The sequence below is a fragment of the Delphinapterus leucas genome, chromosome 12 (assembly GCF_059928025.1).
Source record: "Delphinapterus leucas isolate spDelLeu-1000000601 "Yukka" chromosome 12, BTC_Dleu_Yukka2, whole genome shotgun sequence".
NCBI lineage: Eukaryota > Metazoa > Chordata > Mammalia > Artiodactyla > Monodontidae > Delphinapterus > Delphinapterus leucas.
Window position 1 is genome coordinate 47248141 of NC_143140.1, and position 22640 is coordinate 47270780.

General features: G+C 41.2%; 1 protein-coding gene across 2 annotated transcripts in view; it reads left to right on the top strand.

The window, feature by feature from the left end:
* FIG4 (FIG4 phosphoinositide 5-phosphatase) overlaps positions 1 to 22640 on the top strand; it is a 137994-nt gene that overhangs the window by 16819 nt on the left and 98535 nt on the right. For both annotated transcript variants that reach the window (XM_089921926.1, XM_022554244.2), the window contains exons 2-3: positions 15196 to 15294; positions 17045 to 17168. In XM_089921926.1, coding sequence (XP_089778052.1) covers positions 15196 to 15294; positions 17045 to 17168 — 223 coding nt within the window. The remainder of the gene's footprint in view (positions 1 to 15195; positions 15295 to 17044; positions 17169 to 22640) is intronic.

Here is a 22640-nt window from a genome sequence, read left to right on the forward strand (position 1 = left end):
ATAAAATATAATGAAGTTATTAAAATAAAAAAAATTATTAAGAGGAAAAAAAAACAAAAAAATGGATGGATAGAACCCCTGAACAAATGGTGGAATCAAAGCTATAAAAACAAAATCTCACACAGAAGCATACACATACACTCTCAGAAAAAGAGGAAAAGAGGAAAAAATCATAAATCTTGCTGTCAAAGTCCACCTCCTCAATTTGGGATGATTCGTTGTCTAAAGGAAGGAAGGAAAGAAAGAACAAAGATAAAGTAAAATAAAATAAGGTTATTAAAATAAAAAGTAATTATTAAGAAAAAGAACAGGACGGCTAGAACCCTCGGACAAATGGTGGAAGCAAAGCTGTACAGACAAAATCTCACACAGAAGCATACACATACACACAAAAAAAGGAAAAGGGGAAAGAATGATAAATCTTGCTCTCAAAGTCCACCTCCTTAATTTGGGATGATTCGTTGTCTATTCATGTATTCCACAGATACAGGTACATCAAGTTGATTGTGGAGCTTTAATCTGCTACTTCTGTGGCTGCTGGGAGAGATTTCCCTTTCCTTTCTTTGTTCTCACAGCTCCCAGGGGCTCAGCTTTGGGTTTGGCCCCGCCTCTGCGTGTAGGTCGCAGGAGGGCGTCTGTTCTTTGCTCAGACAGGACGGGGTTAAAGGAGCCGCTGATTCGGAGGCTCTGGCTCACTCAGGCCGGGGGTAGGGAGGGGCACGGAGTGCGGGGCGAGCCTGCTGCGGCAGAGGCCGGAGTGACGTTGCGCCAGCCTGAGGCGCGCCGTGCGTTCTCCTGGGGGAGTTGACCCTGGATCCCAGGACCCTGGCAGTGGTGGGCTGCACAGGCTTCCCGGAAGGGGGGTGTGGATAGTGACCTGTGTTCGCACACAGGCTTCTTGGTGGCGGCAGCAGCGGCCTTAGCGTCTCATGTCTGTCTCTGGGGTCCGCACCTTTAGCCGCGGCTCGCACCCGTCTCTGGAGCTCCTTTAAGCAGCGTTCTTAATCCCCTCTCCTCGTGCACCAGGAAATAAAGAGGGAAGAAAAAGTCTCTTGCCTCTTCGGTGGGTCCAGACTTTTCCCTGGACTCCCTCCCGGCTAGCCGTGGTGCACTAATCCCCTGAAGGCTGTGTTCACGCCGCCAACCCCAGTCCTCTCCCGGCGCTCCGACCGAAGCCCGAGCCTCAGCTCCCAGCCCCACTCACCCCGGCGGGTGAGCAGACAAGCCTCTCGGCTGGTGAGTGCCGGTCGGCCCTGATCCTCTGTGCTGGAATCTCTCCGCTTTGCCCTCCGCACCCCTGTTGCTGTGCTCTCCTCCGCGGCGCCGAAGCTCCCCCCCTCCGCCACCCGCAGTCTCCGCCCGCGAAGGGGCTTCCTAGTGTGTGGAAACTTTTCCTTCTTCACAGCTCCCTCCCGCTGGTGCAGGACCTGTCCCTATCCTTTTGTCTCTGTTTATTCTTTTTTCTTTTGCCCTACCCAGGTATGTGGGGGATTTCTTGCCTTTTGGGAGGTCTGAGGTCTTCTGCCAGCGTTCAGTAGGTGTTCTGTAGGAGTTGTTCCACGTGTAGATGTATTTCTGGTGTATCTGTGGGGAGGAAGGTGATCTCCACGTCTTACTCTTCCGCCATCTTCCCGGAAGTCACTAGTGTATTATTGTCAATTTCTCCTTTTATGTCTGTTAATATTTGCTTTATATATTTAAGTGCTCCTATATTAGGTGAATATATGTTAATGAATGTTATATCCTCCCTTGTGTTGATCCCTTTATCATTATATCATGCCCTTCTTTTTCTTTTGTTATAGACTCTGTTTCAAAGTCTATTTTGTCTGCTATGAGTATTACTACCCCAGCTTTCTTGTTTTCATTTGCATGAAATATTTCTCCAGCTGTTCATTTTCAATCTGTGTGTTTCTTTAGCTCTGAAGTGAGTCTCTTGTAGGCCTCATGTGGATGGGTCTTGTCTTTTAATCTGATCAGGCACCCTGTGTCTTTTGATTGGAGCATTTAGTCCACTGACTTTTTTTTTTTAAATTTTTGGCTGTGTTGGGTCTTTGTTGCTGCGCATGGGCTTTCTCTAGTTGCGGTGAGTGGGGGCTACTCTTCATTGTAGTGTATGGGCTTCTCATTGAGGTGGCTTCTCTTGTTGTGGAGCACAGGCTCTAGGTGCACAGGCTTCAGTAGTTGTGGCACACAGGCTCAGTAGTTGTGGCACACAGGCTCAGTAGCTGTGGCTTGCAGGCTCTAGAGCACAGGCTCGGTAGCTGTGGTGCTTCGGCTTAGTTGCTCCGCGGCATGTGGGATCTTCCCAGACCAGGGCTCGAACCCGGGTCCCCTGCCTTGGCAGGCAGATTCTTAACCACTGTGCCACCAGGGAAGTCCAGTCCATTGACATTTAAAGTGATTATTGATAGGTTTGTACTTAACTGCCATTTTGTTACTCGTTTCTGGTTGTTTTTGTAGTTCTTCTCTCCTCTTTTTTTCTTTTAGTTACTTCCCTTGTGGTTTGATAGTTTCTTTAGTGGTATGCTTGTGTTTCTTGATCCTTTTTGTGTATCTGTTGTAGGTTTTTGATTTGTGGTTATCATGTGGTTCATATATGTTGACATATTGACTGTATCTACTTGTTTTAAACTGGTAGTCATTTAAGTTCAAACACATTCTAAAGGTCTATATTTTTTTACTCTCCTCCCCATGTTTTGTGTTTTGATGTCATGTTTCATATCTTCATATTTATCCCTTAACTGTGTGTTGTAGTTATAGTTGATTTCACAATTTTTTTGTCTTTTAATCTTTATACTAGCTTATTTAAGTGATTGATCCATAGTCTTTACTATATATTTCTTTCCTATTGTGATTTTTTCCTTTTTATAGATTCTTACTTGTTGTAGCCTTTTCTTTTCCACTTAGAGAAGACCCTTTAACATTTTTATTTAGGGTAGGTTTAGTATTGATGAACTGTTTTAGTTTTTGCTTGCCTAAGAAGTTCTTTATCTCTCCTTCAATTCTGAATGATAATCTTGCTGGGTAGAGTATCCTCAGTTACAGGTTTTTCCTTTTCAGCATTTTAAATATATAATGCAACTCTCTGTGGCCTGCAAAGTTTATGCAGGAAAATCAGCTGATAATCATATCAGATTTCCTTTGTGTGTGACTCCTTGTTTTTCTCTTGCTACCTTTAGAATTCTCTTTTTTACTTTAACTTTTGCCATTTTAATTGTGATATGTCTCGGTGTGGGTCTCTTTGGCTTCATCTTTTTGGGGACTCTGTGATTCCTGTATATCTGTTTCTTCTTCAAGTTCAAGAAATTTTCAGTCAATTTCATCAAATACATTTTTAAAAAAGGATTTATTTATTTATTTATTTTTTAAAATTTATTTTTGGCTGCATTGGGTCTTAGTTGCAGCATGTGGGATCTTTGTTGAGGCATGTCGGATCTTTCATTGTGGCGCGCGGGCTCTTTGCAGCACGTGGGCTTCTCTCTAGTTGTGGCATGTGGGTTTTCTCTTCTCTAGTTGTGGCACGCAGGCTCCAGGGTGTGTCGGCTCTGTAGTGGTGGTGTGCAGGTTCCAGAGCACATGGGATCTGTAGTTTGTGGCACGCAGCCTCTCTAGTTGAGGCGTGCCAGCTCAGTAGTTGTGGTCCATGGGCTTAGTGCCCTGCCACACGTGGGATCTTAGTTCCCTGACCAGGGATCGAACCCGTGTCCCCTGCATTATAAGGTGGATTCTTTACCACTGGACCACCAGGGAGTTCCCTCAAATACATTTTTGACCCCTTTCTCTCTTTTCCTCTGGCACCTCTATAATGTGAATATTTGTACACTTGATGTTGTTTCAGAGGTTCCTTAAACTATTTTCATTTTTTAAATTTGCTTTTTTTTTACTTTCTAGATTGGGTGATTTGCATTATACTGTATTCCAGATCACTTATGCATCCTTCTGCATCATCTAGTCTGCTGTTAATTCCTTTTAGTATTTTTCAGTTATGGTATTCTTTTGCTCTGACTGGTTCTCTTTTTATATTTAGCTCCTTGTTAAAATTCTCAGTTTGTTCATCTATTCTTTTCCCTAGTTCAGTTAGCATTCTTATTACTAATGGCTTGAACTCTTTGGTAAATTACTTATCTGTGTTTCTTTAGTTGTTTTTTGTGGTTTTTTCCTCGTTTTTTTATTTGAAAGAAATTCCTCTATCTTCTCATTTCACTTAACTTTCTCTGCCCTGTGAAATTAGGTGAAATAGTTACCTAGCCTGGTATTGAATGGTGTCTTTTTGTGGGAGTGTCCCTCTACAGTCTGCATGTACACAGTGGCTTTGGTGGGAGAGCTAGATCTGTTGTGAGCATGAGTCATGTCTTCCCCCATGGTGTGCTGGTAGCTATCACCTTGGTAAGAGGTGGGCCTGGGGATGGAGGGGTTGGAGCCATAGCCAAGTGTGAACCAGGGCTTCTCTCTGCTCATTGGCCTACACCACCCTATCGGTGGTGGGGTCAGATCCCAAGTTGCTGGAGGGTCAGGTCTGAGCTGGTTCTGTTGCCCCTAAGTGTGTGCTCTCCCCCCTCCCAGCTTTGGCACCTTCACCCCAGAGGGGAGCAGTGCTGGAGAAGAGGGGCCAGAGTGGTGCCTGCTGTAGGCCAGGGTGCACTAGGGCAGTCTCAGCACACCAGTCAGAGTTCCATATTGCTTTCAATCTTTTGCCTCCCTGAGCACCAGGAATGGCTGCCCTTGCCCCAGTCAGATGTCCTGCTGGTCCAAGCTGGCTATGTCCCGCAGAGTTGCACACTCTCCTCAGTTGCATCAAGCTTTACCCTAGCGTTCCATAGAGCAAGAGAGTCTGGCGCCAGTGCTTATCTCAGGCTGGCACACGGTCATGGGAAGCTGGCCAGAATCCTGGTCAGTTTCAATCTGCTTCCTCTGCCTTGTTTCAGGAGTAAGTGAGCATGTGTGTGCTCTTCACAAGTGGAGTCTAGGTTTTTACAGCCCTGCTGTCAGTCCCACTGTTTTTCAAACCAGTTAAGAGGACTTGTCTTCCTGGTGTCTGACCCCAGGGCTGGGGTGCCCAATATGTGGTTCGAACTACTCACCCCCTGCAGAAGATATCTCCAAGCCCATGTAACCCCCCTCCTCTTCTGTGTCCCCTCCCAGGGGCCCAGGTCCCAACCTGATTGCTTCTCTTCCCTTCCTACTTGACACCATGTGCTCTTTCTTAGAGTCTTGGCTGTATGAATGTCTCTGCCAGTCTCCAGTTTGTTTTCAGTGAGAATTGTTCCACATGAAGATGTATTTTTGGTGTGTTCATGGGGAGAGGTGAGCTCTGCATCCTCCTATTCTGCCATCTTGATCCCCTTCCTGTTCGATTTTTTATAAGTTTGCTAGAATTTACTACTGAAAGCATTTGGACTTGCTTTGTTGGGCAAATTTTGATAATGAATCATTTTTTATAGTAGGTATAGGGCTATACAGAGTTTCAGTGGGTCTTGAATCACTTCTGATAAGTAGTGTTTTTCAGTAAAATTTTCCATTTCATCTTAGTTGTTGAATTTACTGGCATCAAGTTGTTCATAATGTTCCTGTATTAACCTTTTGATCGCTATAGGATTTGTAGTGAAGCTCCTTCTTTCATTCCTGACATTGGTGTTTTGTGTTCTTTATCATTTTTTTGGATCCACCTTGCTAGGCATTTATCAATTTTATTACTCTTTTGAAAGAATCAACTTTTGACTTGGTTAGTTTTCTCTGTTGTTTGTTTTCTGTTTAATCAATTTTTGCTCTTAGGCTTATAGATAAGCCTCTTCCTCTTATAGATTTTGGGTTGATCAGTTCATTTTTTTTAGCTTCATAAGGTACAAATTTAGATCATTGACTTAATTTTTTTCTTTTCTAATATAAAGCATTTAAAACTATAAATCTAAGTAGAAAAATAGTCGAAAGACTGTGGAAAAAGTATTAGTAGGCTGAACAATAGATAAAGTAGTATATTCTTATATACAAATTTTTTTTTATAAAACTGAAAAATGAAACACCTGACAAAAAGGACAAGGACCTGAATAGGTGATTTGCCAAAAAAGTATGAATATGAAATGATGTTCAACTTGCCAATAATTAAAGTAATAATGTGAAAATAGATTCCCATTTTTCACTTGTCAGAATGGCAAAGATTGGAAAGATTGACCAAAGTCATTGTCGACATGTGTATGAAAGAAATGGGCATTCTTGTTTTGGTTGATGGGGAGGGTATTAATTGGTTGTGAAGGAGTTAGGGGACACATTGAGGAACAAAAGAGACAGTGAGCAAGATAGGGTGCCTCTCATACTGAGCCTTCATTTAGAAGGGAAAGTCGGTAGAATTGCCCCGAGGTGAGGTTCATGTTGGCATTGTCACCTTGTGTTTAGAGGTGGATTTTGAGGACTGTTTGGAGAGGAAAGGGAGATGGGTTGCTAGATAGCATGCAGGAGATACAGTTCTGGCCTTGGGAAGGTTCTGCTTCCTCCAAAGCTTTACCTGTTCTGTCCCTCAGCACCTTCATGTTGTCCTTTGGCTCATGTGACCCAGGCCTACAGATAAACTAAGACCAGATCCAGCCCTGATGCTCGTACACCCCAGTGCAACTAGGAGTTGCCCACAGGTGATTAGCAATCTGAAGTTATCCTGGAAAAAAACTGCAGTTTACCTTAGATGATTTCCAGTTTCTAGCCTTTAATACATGATGCCCTAGGGGTCTTACCATTGCAGTAAGTGACCATTTCATAACAAAGAAATGAACACAAAGCAGTTAACTTTAAAATTGGTCGCTGAACAGAACTGTGGCAGATTTTTGTGTCTGCATGTGTTTTGTGGGAGTGAAGTTGTTAAGATAATTTTTACTTTTGCTAGCTCAGAATTGTTAGTATGTATGTTTGTATCTTTGTGTTTATTTAATTCCTGCCTGGTTCTAAAAAGATTTAAGGAAGCTTCTCCCTCCTCCCCACCCCATCACATGAAACAGAATAAAATAAGTAAGAACCACTTCATGAGGAATGTAGCTTATTTAATTAGCCCTTGATATTAGTCTTGATTTGGGAATTAGGGGATAGGAGAGGACAGCATAGGATGTGGTTCACTAAGGGACTGTGGAACTGGGAACAAAATGATATAAACTGGAGAGAGAATCAAGGTGATGATAGCAGATTTAGAAGATGTGATTGGAGGTGACAAAGTTTCCACTTGTTTCTAGAGGTGATTTGACACTTGCCCATCAGTAAAGCCCTGAAGCTGTGAAGAGTGAGCTTGGCGACATCCCTCTCTATCAGAGGCTCCTTTCCCTTTCTGGGCTGTGTTACCTGTTGTGGGATTGCAGGAATCAGAGGTGGCAGGCCTGCAAGATTGTTAAAGATTGTGAGAAGTAACTTCGTGATGATCTTTAAAAATAATACCTTTATTCTGAAAGTTCAAGTGAAGTTTAGTATTAATTGAAGCTGTCAGACAACCTAAAATGTCTCCTCTTTCAAGGAGGCTAATTTTTCTTCCCTCAGCTGAAAAGTGAGTGATTAATTAGCCTGTCATTATCAAAGGAGATGATAATGTTAGTAGATACCGAATTTCCTGTTAAGTGGATTACCTATTGTATTCCATTTGGAGTTCAGGTATATATTTTAGAAAGACATTCATCTTTAAACCAAGTCACCACTGTTAAAGCTACATATTGAAATTTTAAGCTTTTTCTTGATACTTAACTTTCAGAAGAGAGCCAGCTCAGATCATCTTCTATCTTAATAGGCATTTTAAGGTAGCTTTTTTCGGTATCCTAATTTTCCACTCCAGCTCTTGCCAAACCGCCACCCCCCAACAAATCTACTAACATACACAGATGTTCTCCCCTGCGGAGTCGATTCATCTCATCCGCGTCTATGCATGCATTCAGGCAGTCTAGCTGATGTGTGCCTGATTTATGGAAGTCTTGTACACTCCAATTACTGCTCCCTTTTCCTTACCAGTTGCTTTTGGGCATTTTATTTACCTCCTTTTTCACCTTCACCATTTGAATTTCAGACTGCCAGTACTTGAGATGACCTTTCCTTCTTCCTACAATCTCTAGTTATTACTAAGAATTTACAATGAATTTAACCGCAACTTTCCAGATATGTAAGTCTCTTCTCAGCACATTCACATATGTTAGGTATTCTTACTGGCTTCATCTTCTTGAAGCAGTGGCTCAAATCTGTACTGGTTGCTCCCAAGGCCTCCAGCACAGCCGCCATCCTGGATCTCCCTTGACCATCATTCAGCAACCTCTCTTGTGATGATCTCCTGACTTTCCCAGAGCCTGTATTTTTTTCTTTCTTGATTTATGCCCTCATTTTGGTGGAGCACCTCCTTCAGTTGCTTCATGAGAAAGTGAAACTTGTGTGACTCAGATTGGGACTTCAACCCACAGGCTGGGACTCGAATCCAGCCAAAACCCAGGTTGGGACTTGAACCCACAGTCTTTTAACTGAGATTACACCCTGGTCTCAGGACTTAATGAAGCTCAGGTTCTTGATGTCTCATCGCAGAAAGAATTCAGGGAGAGACAGATTGATAGGTAAGAGGTGGATTTATTTAGAGAGAAACACACTCCACAGACAGAGTCTCAGAAGGCAAGAGAGGCACCAGGGTACAGGGTTGTCAGTTTAGGGGTGGATAATTTCATAGGCTAATGAGTGGGAGGAGTGTTCCAGCTATTTTGGGGAAGGGGAGGGCATTTCCAGGAATTGGGCCACCACCCACTTTTTGACCTTTATGGTTGGTCTTGGAACTGTCATGGTGCTCGGTGTGTCATTTAGCTTGCTGATGTGTTACCATGCACATGTATGCAATGCAATGTATACTGAGGCTCAAGTCTAGTGGAAGTTGACATCTGCCATCCTGGACCTATTTGGTTCTAATCAGTTTATGTCATGTCCTTGAGCTATGTCATTCTTTTAAAGGTTGTGCCCTACCCCCTTCCCTCCTGTTTCAAAAGGGTTCATGGACAGGAAGTTTTTTGAGCCCATACATTTCTGAAAATGTCCTTATCCTACCCTCAGGTTTGATTGATAGGTTTAATGTTGAATTAAAGATTGAAATTAATTTTCCCTTAAAAATTTGAAGGCATTATGTCCCTGTCTTCCACCTTCAGTGTTGCTGTGGAGACTTTCTAGTGTTCATTCATTCATTCATTTATTTATTTATGGCTGTGTCGGGTCTTTGTTGCTGTGTGTGGGCTTTCTCTAGTTGCAGCAAGCGGGGGCTACTCTTCGTTGCAGTGCACAGGCTTATTGCAGTGGCTTCTCTTGTTGCAGAGCATGGGCTCTAGGCGTGCGGGCTTCAGTAGTGTGGCATGTGGGCTCAGCAGTTGTGCCTCCCAGGCTCAGCAGTTGTGCCTCGCAGGCTCAGTAGTTGTGGCTCCACGGCATGTGGGATCTTCCTGGACCAGGGCTCGAACCCATGTCTCCTGCATTGGCAGGCGGATTCTTAACCACTGAGCCACCAGGGAAGTCCCAGTGTTGCACTATTCTTGATCTTTAGTTTGAAGCCTTTTTTTTTCCTCTTTAGAAGCTGTGCTAGCTCCTTTTTAGCTTCAGTTTTCCGAAATTTTACACTCCTACCTCCAGAGATAAAAGATGCCACAGATTTCTGTGCCTTTGGAGATTCTGTAGTATAAATTAGATTGCTTCTTGACTTCCCACTGCTTTCTTGGGCATGCTTTTCTGTTTAAAATGATTTTTTTTGCTGCTACTTCATTCTTTCTTTTGCCCTTGGGGCTTATGTCTAAAAAAAAAGACCATAAAAAACTTTATTATGATTTTCGTAAGGCTTCTGGGAGGAACAGAGGTGTTCACTCCTCTGTCTTTACCCAGAAGGCTACCCATTTGCTCTCCACCCAGCTCTGCTGTGGATTTTGCCCCCACTTCACGGAGACTGCCCCTTGCCCCTGGAACAGCCACTCACAAGCTCTTATTGTCAGACCCCCTGGACACTTCTCTGTCCTCATCTTTCTTGACCTCTCAGCATCATTTGATGTGGCAGTGACCGCTCCCTTCTTTTCCAAATCATCTCCCTTTGCTTTGATGACTCCAGCTGCCCTTCCTCTCAGTCTTCCCAGCAGGTTCCTTCTCCATATTCAGCTTCTAAATAATTTTATTTAGATTGCCTCAGGCTAGGAGTTTTTTTGTTTTGTTTTTTGTGGGTTTTTTGGCTCTGTCTCTATCTTTACTCTCCCAAGGAGGTTAATCCAGTCCCGTGACTTCACTTTAAATGCCATTTATGTGCTGATGACACCCTCTGAGATCTCTCCTCTGAGCTCCAGACTCAGTTCCCACTTGATCCCTTTGGGAATGTTGTAAACAGAAATCTTGTTTTTCCTTCAAACCTGCTTCTTCTCCAGTCAAGCCTACGTCCATAAGTGGCACCACCATGTAGCTAGTTGCTCATCAAGCAAAAGTAATTGGATTGATTACTCCTTCTTTTCCAGTTTAATCCATTAGCAAGTTCTATGCCCAGAATCTATCTTCAATTTATCTTTGCCCTTAGGTGTCTAGTCCAGTGCCTGGCGCATATGAGACATTCACTGGTAAATGGCCAAGTGAATGATGTCAATAGGGAACCAGGAAAATTGGTGTTAAAAATGTGAACTTTTAAAAATGTTCTGAAAGACAGTCTTTGAAAGTAAAGGCAGAGGGACTGTTCTAGTTTAAAAGACATTTTTAAAAAAAGACCTGGGACTTCCCTGGTGGTACAGTGGTTAAGAATCCGCCTGCTGATACAGGGGACATGGGTTTGAGCCCTGGTCTGGGAAGATCCCACATGCTGTGGAGCAACTAAGCCCAAGTGCCACAGCTACTGAGCCTGCACTCTAGAGCCTGCGAGCCACAACTACTGAGCCTGCGAGCCACAACTACTGAAGCCCACGTGCCTAGAGCCTGTGCTCCGCAACAAGAGAAGCCACCGCAATGAGAAGCCCACGCACCGCAACGAAGAGTAGACCCCGCTCGCAGCAACTAGAGAAAGCCCACGTGCAGCAGCAAAGACTCAACACAGCCAAAAATAAAATAAATAAAAAAGACCTGGTAACCAGATGCAATGCAGGATCCTTGATTGAATTCCGTTTTGTTTTTTAAGCCAGCTATTTGGGGAAATTTGGTGGATTGTATATAGGTAATAATGTATCAATGGTATTATGATTATGTGGGAGTATGTCCTTGTTTTTAGGAAATACAAGTTGAGGTTTTTTTTTTAATTTATTTTTATTTTATCTGTGGCTGCGTCAGCTTTTTTTAAATTAATTAATTAATTTATTATTTTTGGCTGTGTTGGGTCTTCATTTCTGTGCGAGGGCTTTCTCCAGTTGCGGTGAGCACGGGCCACTCTTCGTCACGGTGCGTGGGCCTCTCACTGTCGCGGCCTCTCGTTGCGGAGCACAGGCTCCAGACGCACAGGCTCAGTAGTTGTGGCTCACGAGCTCTAGAGCGCGGGCTCAGTAGTTGTGGCTCGCGGGCTCTAGAGTGCAGGCTCAGTAGTTGTGGCTCACGGGCCCAGTTGCTCTGCGGCATGTGGGCTCCTCCCAGACCAGGGCTCGAACCCGTGTCCCCTGCATTGGCAGGCAGACTCTCAACCACTGCGCCACCAGGGAAGCCCCTAAGTTGAGGTTTTTAGGGATGGTGTATTATGATACCTGCAACTGGTTTTTCATGTGGTTCAAAAGGGAATAAAGCTTATCTCAAGAAGAAAGGAGGGAGAAAACAAATGTAGCAAAACATTAACAACTGGTGAATCTAGGTGAGTGGTATACGGGTTTTCATTGTACTATTCTGTTCATTTTACTGTGGGTTTGAAAATCTTCAAAATAAAAAAATTAGAAAAAATCAGCAGTGGAGAAGAATTTAAGGAAAAGATATTTCAGGGCAATTTTTAAGCCCCAAAATGCTGAAATTCATTTTGAAGCATAATATTAAAATATAATAAAGCCTAAGTATATACATAATTATAGAGCTGATTTATTTAACAAGATGGAAATAAAACCAAGTAGAAATAAGGCCTTTCTGGAAAAGTTTCTTAAAAATTTGGTGTGAAGGTCGATGGTGACCCGCCCACCAGAGGGCAGTGCAGGAGAGTGATTCTGTGCACAGCTGAGAGCTCTGGTTTTCTTTCTAACTCAGCTGGATCCACAAGAGGTCGCTCCTCTCGGCACAAAACATTTTCAAGATTCTTAGACCACTTTAATAGAGAATGTGGTGCATTTAATGTTGTCCCAGAGGTCCCTTGTCAAGATGCTATATATAAGCTCAAGTTCAGACCACCCCTTTGATACTCATTGCTGAGTTCTCCCATATGTAGGCTCGATGCATGTGTTAATAAACTGTTTTTTTCTCCTTAAAAAAAAAAAATAGAGAATGTGGATAGTTGCACTGCTTTCCGTTTCTTTCTCTCCACTCTGATCTGCCTCTGAATTCTTTGGATTTTTGCCTTGGCCCCTCTGCTTCGTGGAGTAGACTTCATGCAAGGGTCTGGATAAGAGGGGTGTAGATCTGCCCTCCTGTGTGTGCTCCGAAGGCCAGTAGTGCATTTGCCCACTCGCATCCCAGGAATTATCTGTCTTTTTATTACAAACTGCCAAATCATAGTCCTACTACAGTTCATCTTTAGATTCCCTAGGATCTATTGAAATTCTAGGAATTTCACTCAGGGGTTTTTACCTCTCTTAAAGCTGTGATGTGCCTCCTTTTACTGAGTGGTTGACTTAAAAGGGCTGTCTTTCTGTGTAGGTAACCAAACAAGTGGGTTACTATAAATGTTGTAGAAAGTTACCCAGCAGATTAAATGATTAGTTCGTGGTGAGTGGTTGTTCTTTCACTTAACATTTACCCAGTGCCTGTGGAACCAGATTGGGCTACTAGACTAGAATTTAAAATCACAGGGGTTAGGGGGTTAGTCCCAGACTCCTGAGCTGTTTATATTTAGGTGAAGGGGGCAGACCTGCCCCAAACAAATTTGGACAAGGTGCTCAGAGGAAGTGCTAAATTCAGATATAAGCAAAAGTTCTTTGGCGGGGGCAGGCGGGAGGGGGTGGGTGTCACGTGCCCTATCTTGGCTCGGTACATCAGGTCCTGTCTAGAGGTCCTTCAAGGCCAAACTCAGCATCAGGACAATACCAGCCTCTCTGGCTAGCTTGCTCTGACCCTCCCCAAATGAGTGAAGTGCCCTTCCTGTGTTGTCATCACGTCCAGTTTAGACGTCTTATCACAGCACGCTGTTGTTCATGGTTGTTAATTTGCATGCTCATCTCTCCTGAGGACAGAGACAGATTACTAATAGATTTGTGCATTTTCCCACTCTGGTTCCATTCTGGTCTTGCATATGCTTTTTTCCCTCTGGGGTATCTCTTTTTTCCTCTCTTTTGGGGATCTTTTTCTCAAATACAATGGCATAGGCTCGCTGACATCTTAAAAAGTAAAGCAAAGAAAAGGAAGTAACACTCATTGAGTGCCTTCTTTGTGTTGAACACTATTCACTGTGTTAGGTGTTTTATGAGCGTCTTCTCCTTTAATCTTGTTCCTCTAACAAACTCGCCAAGCTTCTTCCCCTTTCAGGTCTTTGCACTTGCTATTTCCTTTCCTGGGAACTGTTTTTCCTCAAGTCCTCAAGAAGATGGCTCCCTTTTCTGCTAACAAACATGTATAGTTTACAAACCATTCTTCTGAGGTTGATTTTATTAGTCTGGTGACCCTGTTCTCCTCTCAGGGGTGGGTAGGGTCTCAGGGAGGAATTCGCTGAGGTCATCCCGAGAACGTTGGACTTATTCCCTCTCGCTGTGTCCTTGCCCTTCTAGCTGCTTCCCCAGTGCATCCTGGTCACTGGATGTCTCGAATTAGTTTACTAATTTTTATTATAATTGCTTTACTTCTACCTCATGATAATTGGTACCGTCATCCAGACTCTACCTCTTCCTAGGAGATGAGGGATTCAGTATTTTGGTTAGCTTTCCCCTTAAGTCTGGGCTAAGCCATCATCTTTTAACATAGAGTTTTGTTCTTTATAATCTGGAAGTCTGGGTCAGATCTTTATAAACAGATATATACTTAATAATTTAAAAATCCATCTATTTCTACAGATTTAGCATTAAAACAATATAACCAAGTGCTTATATTCTGTTGTACATATCTTCTGTTATAAATTCTTACTTTAAAAAATCTTCCCCATCCTTTGAGGCCTAATTCAAGTCTTAACTCCTCTGACGTTTTCTGCATCTGTAGTACCCAACATTAATCTTTCCTGCTCTGAGATCCTGTGGTCTACATACTTCAGTTTGGCCATTAATCTAGAGAATCTTATTTGTTATTTAATTGCTTTGTGTATCTGTATCTATGTGACCTATGAGATGGTTAGATGCCAGTTGATGGTGGCAATGTGTTCTCAGTTTTTGCAGTGTTGAAAAAGTGTCACTTCAAAGGACTTTTTTGAAGCAAAATATCTTTATTTTTCCTAATGGAGTTTTACTTATTTTCTTAAACACAATTCAAAACTTATTCATCTGGTTTAGGTTTTCTTAAAAGCATTTTCTTTGAATATAGGATGATTATTTTTCTGTATTTTTACACACACTCCAAGGAAGTGTGTCAGAAAAGAAAGAATATTAATTATTTCCTATAGCTTATCTATAAAAAGCCATTTGGGAAAGTACATTCATTTTAATCTTTTATAGGACTTACGGATGGATTTTTATAGTTGTTATATTAAAGTCATTTTTAGTCTTCTGCAGAAAATTTGTAAAGATTTATTTGATTAAAATATCAATATTTGATATTGATTTATATCAATTAGCTATAATTGTGTAAGCATTCCTAATTATGTGTTGAGCTTTCTAATTCTTACCAGAGCTGCTGCTTCCTGGTAAAGTTTAAACATGAGTCTCCAGTCAGGTTAATCTCTGTATAATATAATTGAATTCACCTGGCCTGGTTACTGGGTACATTTTAAATATCAGACTGATGCTTATCATGACACCACTACGAATATTTCAATTTTAAAGTTGACCTTTTAGAATCAGCCTTTCTTTAATCTGCCAGTTATACTTAACAGAAATATTTCTTTTAAAAAGTAACCTGACTTTACTGTATTTAATTTAAAAAACTGAAGTGACTATAAAATGTGTATAAGGCAAACTGCCTTAAAAAACTAATGACGTTTCTTTTTATTTATAGAGATACTTTCTAGTTGGGAGCAATCATGCAGAAACAAAATATCGTGTTTTGAAAATTGATAGAACAGAACCAAAAGATTTGGTAATAATTGATGATAGGGTAAGTATCTTGAAAACCTGAATACAAACAGAAACTTGTACTTGTTGTTTACAGGATATGAAATATCCTTACAGCTTCTAGTGATATATACTTTTTTTATCATACATCTAAAAATTATAATTTTTCATGGTTGGCTAGAATTTGAATCTTTTATCTGGTTTCTAGAAATTACTGATGTCGGAAAGTATGCCAGAATTACACTTTGTCCCTCATTTTGATTTGTTTTACAAAGCAAACTCTTTGGGTAAGATAATGAATATATTTTCTTAAAGGGGTTCCATTTTAAGGATTCAATATAATTCTTAGTATTTCATCCACCAAAGAGATTATTTATTACTCTGCTTTAATATGAAGCTACTTGAAGCCACAAAGGACTGGTAGGATCTCTTCTGATCACTTGCTGGAGAAATGTTAAGCTATTCTTATCCAGATGTTATATTATCCAGAGTTGGAAATACAGACTTAATTCAGGTGGCACAAAAATATGAGGCTTTTAGTCAAAAGAGAAATACAATAAGGTGGAATTGAACAGTTAATTTTAACTCTCAAATGAGAGCACCTAACTAACCCTTTGTATTGAGGTTCCTGTCTGTGAATATTTCTGAATCCATGTAGATGCCTGGTTTTTCAAATATGTTAGTAGCTACAGTTTGGAAGCCATTTTACATAAGCTCTTTGCAAAGCTATTTTCTATGTTATAATAATTTAAGATAAATTGTATTTTATGACTTCCTGTACTCCTGGGTGTCGTGGTTCCTATCCCATCCCCAACACATGCACCATCTGGGAGTTTTTATTAATATAATGTAATGATTCTTGGCTTTCTTTTTGGGTAGGAGTGGTTGATCAGGGATCTCTTTGAGAATCTAAGGAAAGCTATGGGCCTTCTCATAAAAATGCACATATGCACATTTAACCAAAACTTTGCATACAATTTTAAGGGGTTTATAGATTTCTTGAAACTTGTCTGTGGGTACCTTAAATCTCTGTCCAGAAGATAAGGTTTTGATACACCTTTTTAGTACAGCAGCCTGGGATCCAGGAACCACCCTTAACTGCTAACGTTAAAGATTTGTTGGCTTTAATAAAAAGAAACAAAATTGGGTTATTTGTAGTGAGGTGGATAGACCTAGAGACTGTCATACAGAGTGAAGTCAGTCAGAAAGAGAAAAACAAATACCGTATGCTAACACATATATATATGGAATCTAAAAAAAAAACGGTTCTGAAGAACCTAGGGGCAGGACAGGAATAAAGACGCAGAGGTAGAGAATGGACTTGAGGACACGGGGAGGGGGAAGGGTAAGCTGGGATGAAGTGAGAGAGTGGCATGGACATATATATACACTACCAAATGTAAAACAGATAGCTAGTGGGAAGCAGCTGCATAGCACAGGGAGATCAGCTCGGTGCTTTGTGACCACCTACAGGGGTGGGACAGGGAAGATGGGACGGAGACGCAAGATGGAGGAGATATGGGGATATATGTATGTGTATAGCTGATTCACTTTGTTATAAAGCAGAAACTAACACACCATTGTAAAGCAATTATACTCCAATAAAGATGTAAAAAAAAAAAAAAGAATTCGTTGGCTTTTTAAAATTGTAGCTTAGTCCTGCACTATTATATATACTTCTCTGAAATAGCTAATGATGTAAAGTTGTAGGCAACTTCTAATTTTCAGCGGTAAATAAATAATGAATCTAAAAAGCGAGCACAACCTTACAGATTAAATTTGCTTATTTCTAGCATGTATATACTCAGCAAGAAGTGCGAGAACTTCTTGGCCGCTTGGATCTAGGAAATAGGACAAAGATGGGACAGAAAGGATCATCCGGGTTATTTCGAGCTGTTTCAGCTTTTGGTGTTGTAGGTAAGAAACATGCATCCCTCTTACTACCTCCTTTTTTTCTTTTTTTTTCCTACATAGACTCCTTGAAGATAGTTTGCAAGGCTTATATTTATATAGGTTTATAAATATGACCCATCCTCTGTGGCTTTGGTTGTTTAAAACTGAATTATCTATCAGCCAAGTACCAAACAGCCTTTATATAGCATCTGCTATGTGCTTAGGACTGTGTTCAGTTTCGTGTGGGATAGGAACAAATGTAGCGATGGTGTGGACCTTTAAGGAGTCTGTCTTGTCAAGGAATGAAAAAATAAAAATTGGCTTGGACTGTAAACATCAGCTGGAAAAACAGATACAGGTAAAACCAGCTTTTAAGTTAAGAGGAATCTCTCCCAAGGACATGCTACAGTGTAAAGTGTCATAACCCCTTTCTCTGAATGACAACTGCTTTCTTACTCACTGAGAAACTTTGTTCTCTAAAATCACAGACTATCAGAAACTTTGCTCTTTAAAATTGTGTCAGTAAGAGAAAACATGCCCCTCTTGCCTGTATGAGCTAAGTCATTTTGACACAGAGAAGCAGCCTCGCTTGACAACTCATGCAGAGTTTCAGATAAGGGGTTTCTGGACACAACAGTCTACAGCTCTGCTAACTTTACTGCTTTCAAAGAAATGAGACCACGAGTCTGCTTCACAATGTAGACTTGATGTTTATCTCTTTACATACAGTCTTGCTTTGGTTTGAGTCTCTTTGTTTAAATTTTACCTAATCGTGTCCCCAAATCCTATAATAACGCCTATATTTATTCATGAACAAATATAGAAATGGCCTTGGCCTTTAAGTAGTCTGTGGTCTGGCTTGTGGGGCATTTGTGAGATGCCTCACAGTTCTTCTGGTGTGTTGTCCTTAGTGGGTCAGTAAACTTGTCTTTGCTCTACCATGGGTTTGTCCCGGGGAGTCTTAAGATGATTGGACTAGGATGGGGGCAAAACCCAGTGCATATGAAAAGAACTCCAGGATTGGAATTAAGAGCCCAGCTGTGTAGTCAAAGGTAAATGGTATTGGAGATTACATAAGAGGTAGACTTTTTTGGACCTGGAATGACAAGGAAAGATTTCCTGAAGATGATGAGACTCAGGCTGGACCCTGGAGGAGAAGCAAGATTTGGATGGATGTAGGGAAGGGAGGAGAGAGCTCCAGTAGGGGCAACAGCAGAGGTGTGGGCATGAAGATGCCCATGGGTCCTGGGATGCTGGCAAGTAGTTGGGTGAGGCCAGGTCACTGGGACCTTGGAAGCCAAGCAGAGGGCAGTTGTATCTCAGCTTCCCTGTTGGCAGAGCCTTATTTTGAGTCTATTTTTTTTTAACACTTACAAAATTATCTCTCTGCTTCTTAAACCTACTGGACTGTATGCAATATTGACTGAGTGATTGGTGTCTATAGATGCTAACAAAATTAATATGGTCTGAACTATGCTATATAGTTTCATATTCTCATGTTCATTTTTTTGATTAGTACTTTCTATTTGGTGACCCTATATTTGATTATGCATGTTCCGCCGTATTTGCAGTTCATTTTTCTCCGTGTGCTCTCATAGCCCTTCAATGTGTAATCCATTTAGGTGCATTTTGTGCCTTAGGCGGCTGCCAGGGAAAGTTGAGAGTGGTAGGTGTGATTGATTTCCTCTCCATAGGACCGGCCCCTTCTCTGTACATTCTGCTCAGTCTTGACAAATCCCTTGAGGTTTCATGTTTAATGGGTACCTGTTTGTGGGCGTGTGCATGTCAGTGTATGTCAAGTGAGTTCATATGTTTAAATTCCATACATTCCATATGTGTTAAATTCCACTTTAAGTGTTACTTATATGTTAAAGAAAAAAAACTTGTAAGTAAAATATGTCTCAAATACAGTAGGCTTAATTAGTTACTTAATAGGTTAAATTCATTCCTTTAAATGCTGATACTTTATTACAGCTTTTTAAAATGGAAATTTCCTAAAGTGTATGTAATATTGAATGCCTCATTAGCCAGCGTTAATTATTCAAAATTGAACCTTCCTTGATGATTAAGTATAACGAATTGAAGATCAGTTATTGACCTATGTTTAAAAATAGCTGCCCTCAGGTGTTCTGGAGTTGTATTGGGCACTTTGCCTTTACACTAAGTGGCCTCTAGATGCTGTACTGTGTTGTTGTAATGGTACTTTCATCATTCTTCATTGTTCTGGGCATATTTGCTTTTAGCAATATTCCTTGCCTCATTTTATTTTATTTTATTTTGAATTTTATTTTATTTATTTTTATACAGCAGGTTCTTATTAGTTATCTATTTTATACATATTAGTGTACATATGTCAATCCCAGTCTCCCAATTCATCCTTGCCTCATTTTAAATCTGTTGATAACTAAGCTTATAAAACCAAAGCTTTATTTTAATCAATTGATGACCAAGTTTATAACCAGATACTCATTTTATACACAAGTATTAGTTAATAAACTTTGGGTAAGGGCTGAAGGTGTCTCCATGTTTCTCTTAGGTGGCATTCTTAGGTATTGTGGTAGCAATTTCTCTCACAATTTGAGGCCTCTTTGAGACCGTCCTTGGATGGTGAAGTCACTAAAAGACTAACCTACCAGTAGAGTGACACAGTAATGTACTAAGTAAGCATTTGTTATTTTCAGGGCAGTGCACTTTATGTATTCTAGTTCAACCATGTAAATAAAGCTTAGAATCTTTAAGAGTAAATAGGGAGTAAATAAAAGGCTATGATTTGTCTAGTACTGCCTTAGAAATAATGAGGGCTACTGAAATAGCAAAACACAAAATGCTTATCTTTGAAAAATGTATAGTCTGGTTGTCAAAATAATACATGTGTGAAAGGACTAGAGTGGTTGTCTTCTGTGACTGCAGTATTTTCTCTCAACTTTTTCAGCATGCCTAATTTGTGAATAGCACTTTGGCTGGGATGTTTTGGACTGTTATCGTGGTTAATTTAATTCACTATCTATAAGAATCTAGAGCAGTGCTTCTCAACTATCTGTAGTAAAGGACCAACCAATTTTTTTCCAGAAATGTGTCACAGACCAACACAGGATCCTACTGTGCATAGCTTGTCTTCAGCTTGGGCCACATGTGATTCATCACATAAGTTCAGTAATACCCAAACTAGTCTTGCCTGTTCAAGGCAAGTTCGTTGATCATGAACTCAGATGTTTCTAAACCCTTACTTTCAATTCGTTTACTTGTCTTTTCATGGGCTGGTACCGAAAGCTCAGGGACCATTACTGGTCCCCAGACATGGATTGATCCTGTCCTGTAGCTACCTTGCCCATTTCTGACCTGCTCCATTGTTATTTGGCAGCCAGCAGGAGGCTTGGGAGACCACTGGATGGGATCACGAGCATCCCTCACATAGTTGTTTTATCTGGTCCTGGGGCACGCAGATGGAGTTGGTGGCTGGTGGCCTGTAGTCCTTACTACTCTCAGCTCTGTGACCATCCAACCCCTTTTGATATATGTCCTTTTTCTGCGTGTGCCACCTGTCAGAAGATACTCTTGTAAGCTGCTAGTACAATGTGTCATTATAGCAGACTAAGTGATGGACTCAGTTGTTCTTTAAAGCAACACCCTTAGAAATAGATTGCAGATCCAAGATACAGGGAAAACAACAATAAAGTGTGAGCCTCAGACTAGTAAGGGAACAGTAGATTTGGTGCTAGAGAGTCACTTTGGTCCCTTGTGGTTTTTGATACTTCTCTGCCAGAGTGCTGTTCTCCCTGAAGGCTTTTTTTTTTTTTTTGCGGTACGCGGGCCTCTCACTGTTGTGGCCTCTCCCATTGCGGAGCACAGGCTCCGGACGCGCATGCTCAGCAGCCATGGCTCACGGGCCCAGCCGCTCCACGGCATGTGGGATCTTCCCGGACCGGGGCACGAACCCATGTCCCCTGCATCGGCAGGCGGACTCTCAACCACTGCGCCCCCAGGGAAGCCCTCTGAAGGCTTTTAAGATAGTGACTAGCTGACACGGTGACCTCGCAGCAGGATACTGCCCTCTTCCCTGTTGGTGGGCTTGTGGGTCCTCTCCAGCCACCAGAACTCCACACCACTCCATCCTCTCACACTGTCCTTTTTTATTTACTTTGCTTGGTTTCCAACTCAACTGACACAAGCTTCTCTACTCGGAGAGATCACTTTTGCCTGATGACTGTCATCTAGGCATCTGGGAAACGCTCAGGGAAATTGGTCTGGGATCAGAAGTACGTAGAATGAAGATGAAAAAACTTGTTCTGGTTTTCAGTATGTTAAAACGATGAATAGGCTGACTCTTGACAGAGGTCTATGCCAAGCTAAAGCCTTTTAATTGTTGGTTATATTTGATAGGAACCTTTTAAAAAGGAGTGACGTTTCCAACTGGCAGTAAAAAGGAAAAAGAAAATAGTCTCATAATATGCTGAAAGCATTTTATGCTGGTAGAAAATATTCTTTTGTGCAGTATATTTACTTCATCAAAATTATGAAGGGACATGTAGGATGAAATAGAGCTGAAAACATAAAATTAAAATTCAGTTGGAATGCAGGTTGGAAGAAATTATTATAGAGAGGTTTTATTTCTATAAAAAGTAAATATATAGCAAGAACAAAGGGGAAAGAAACTCTTTCATCTTGGGAATATTTATTACTTAAAACCAATTAGATTCTCTTTTTTGGGTGTTTTTAATGCTGCTCCCAAGACCGTTAATTTTGTAGGTTTTAGCCTTCTAAAAGGATAACTGCTTCCTAACTTGTGATGAGATTGACATTAGCTTTTTCTCCTATCTTAAATCCTTTAGCTTTAGTCAGGGAATTTTTAGCTAGTCTCCAAGGGGAGGTGGGGAGGAGCATAAACGAACATCTTTTTAAAATGTGCTTTGTGGATCTCTCAAATATAAGTATTTTTCATGGTTTTAATAGAAGTAGCCAGGTTCATAAAATCCATGAGGTGGCTTTTATATATTTTGGCTCATTTATGTTAATATGTTCAATTACTAATTTTCTCTTTTGTCAGTTAAGAATAACAAGACACAGACAATGAGTATTTGCTAAATCTAGAGCAACCATTTATAGCACCAAGATCCTAGCTCAGGCTTTATAGAGTGTAACAGAGAGAGAGAGAGAAAGAGAGAGCAAGTGAGTACACCCACACATGCACATAAGAAAGTTAGTTTTGAAAAATGGTTACGCTATATATAAGATCCTTGGTTGAGTTTTTCTTTCAGTGCTTTGAATATATTATCCCACAGCCTCTGGCCTCTACTGTTTCTGATGGGCAGTGAGCTGTAAGTGACCGTATCTGACTCACCCTGTCAGTGAGTGGGGGTGATGGGATCCAGTATTTGTGCTGGGGTAAGGCCTCCACTCTACAAGTAGGACTGGATAGAAGAAAGGAGCCCTCACTTTCAGATGTGCTTGCCTGGAATAGAGCATCTGCAGCACAGAGCTGGAAGGAATGGGAAATGC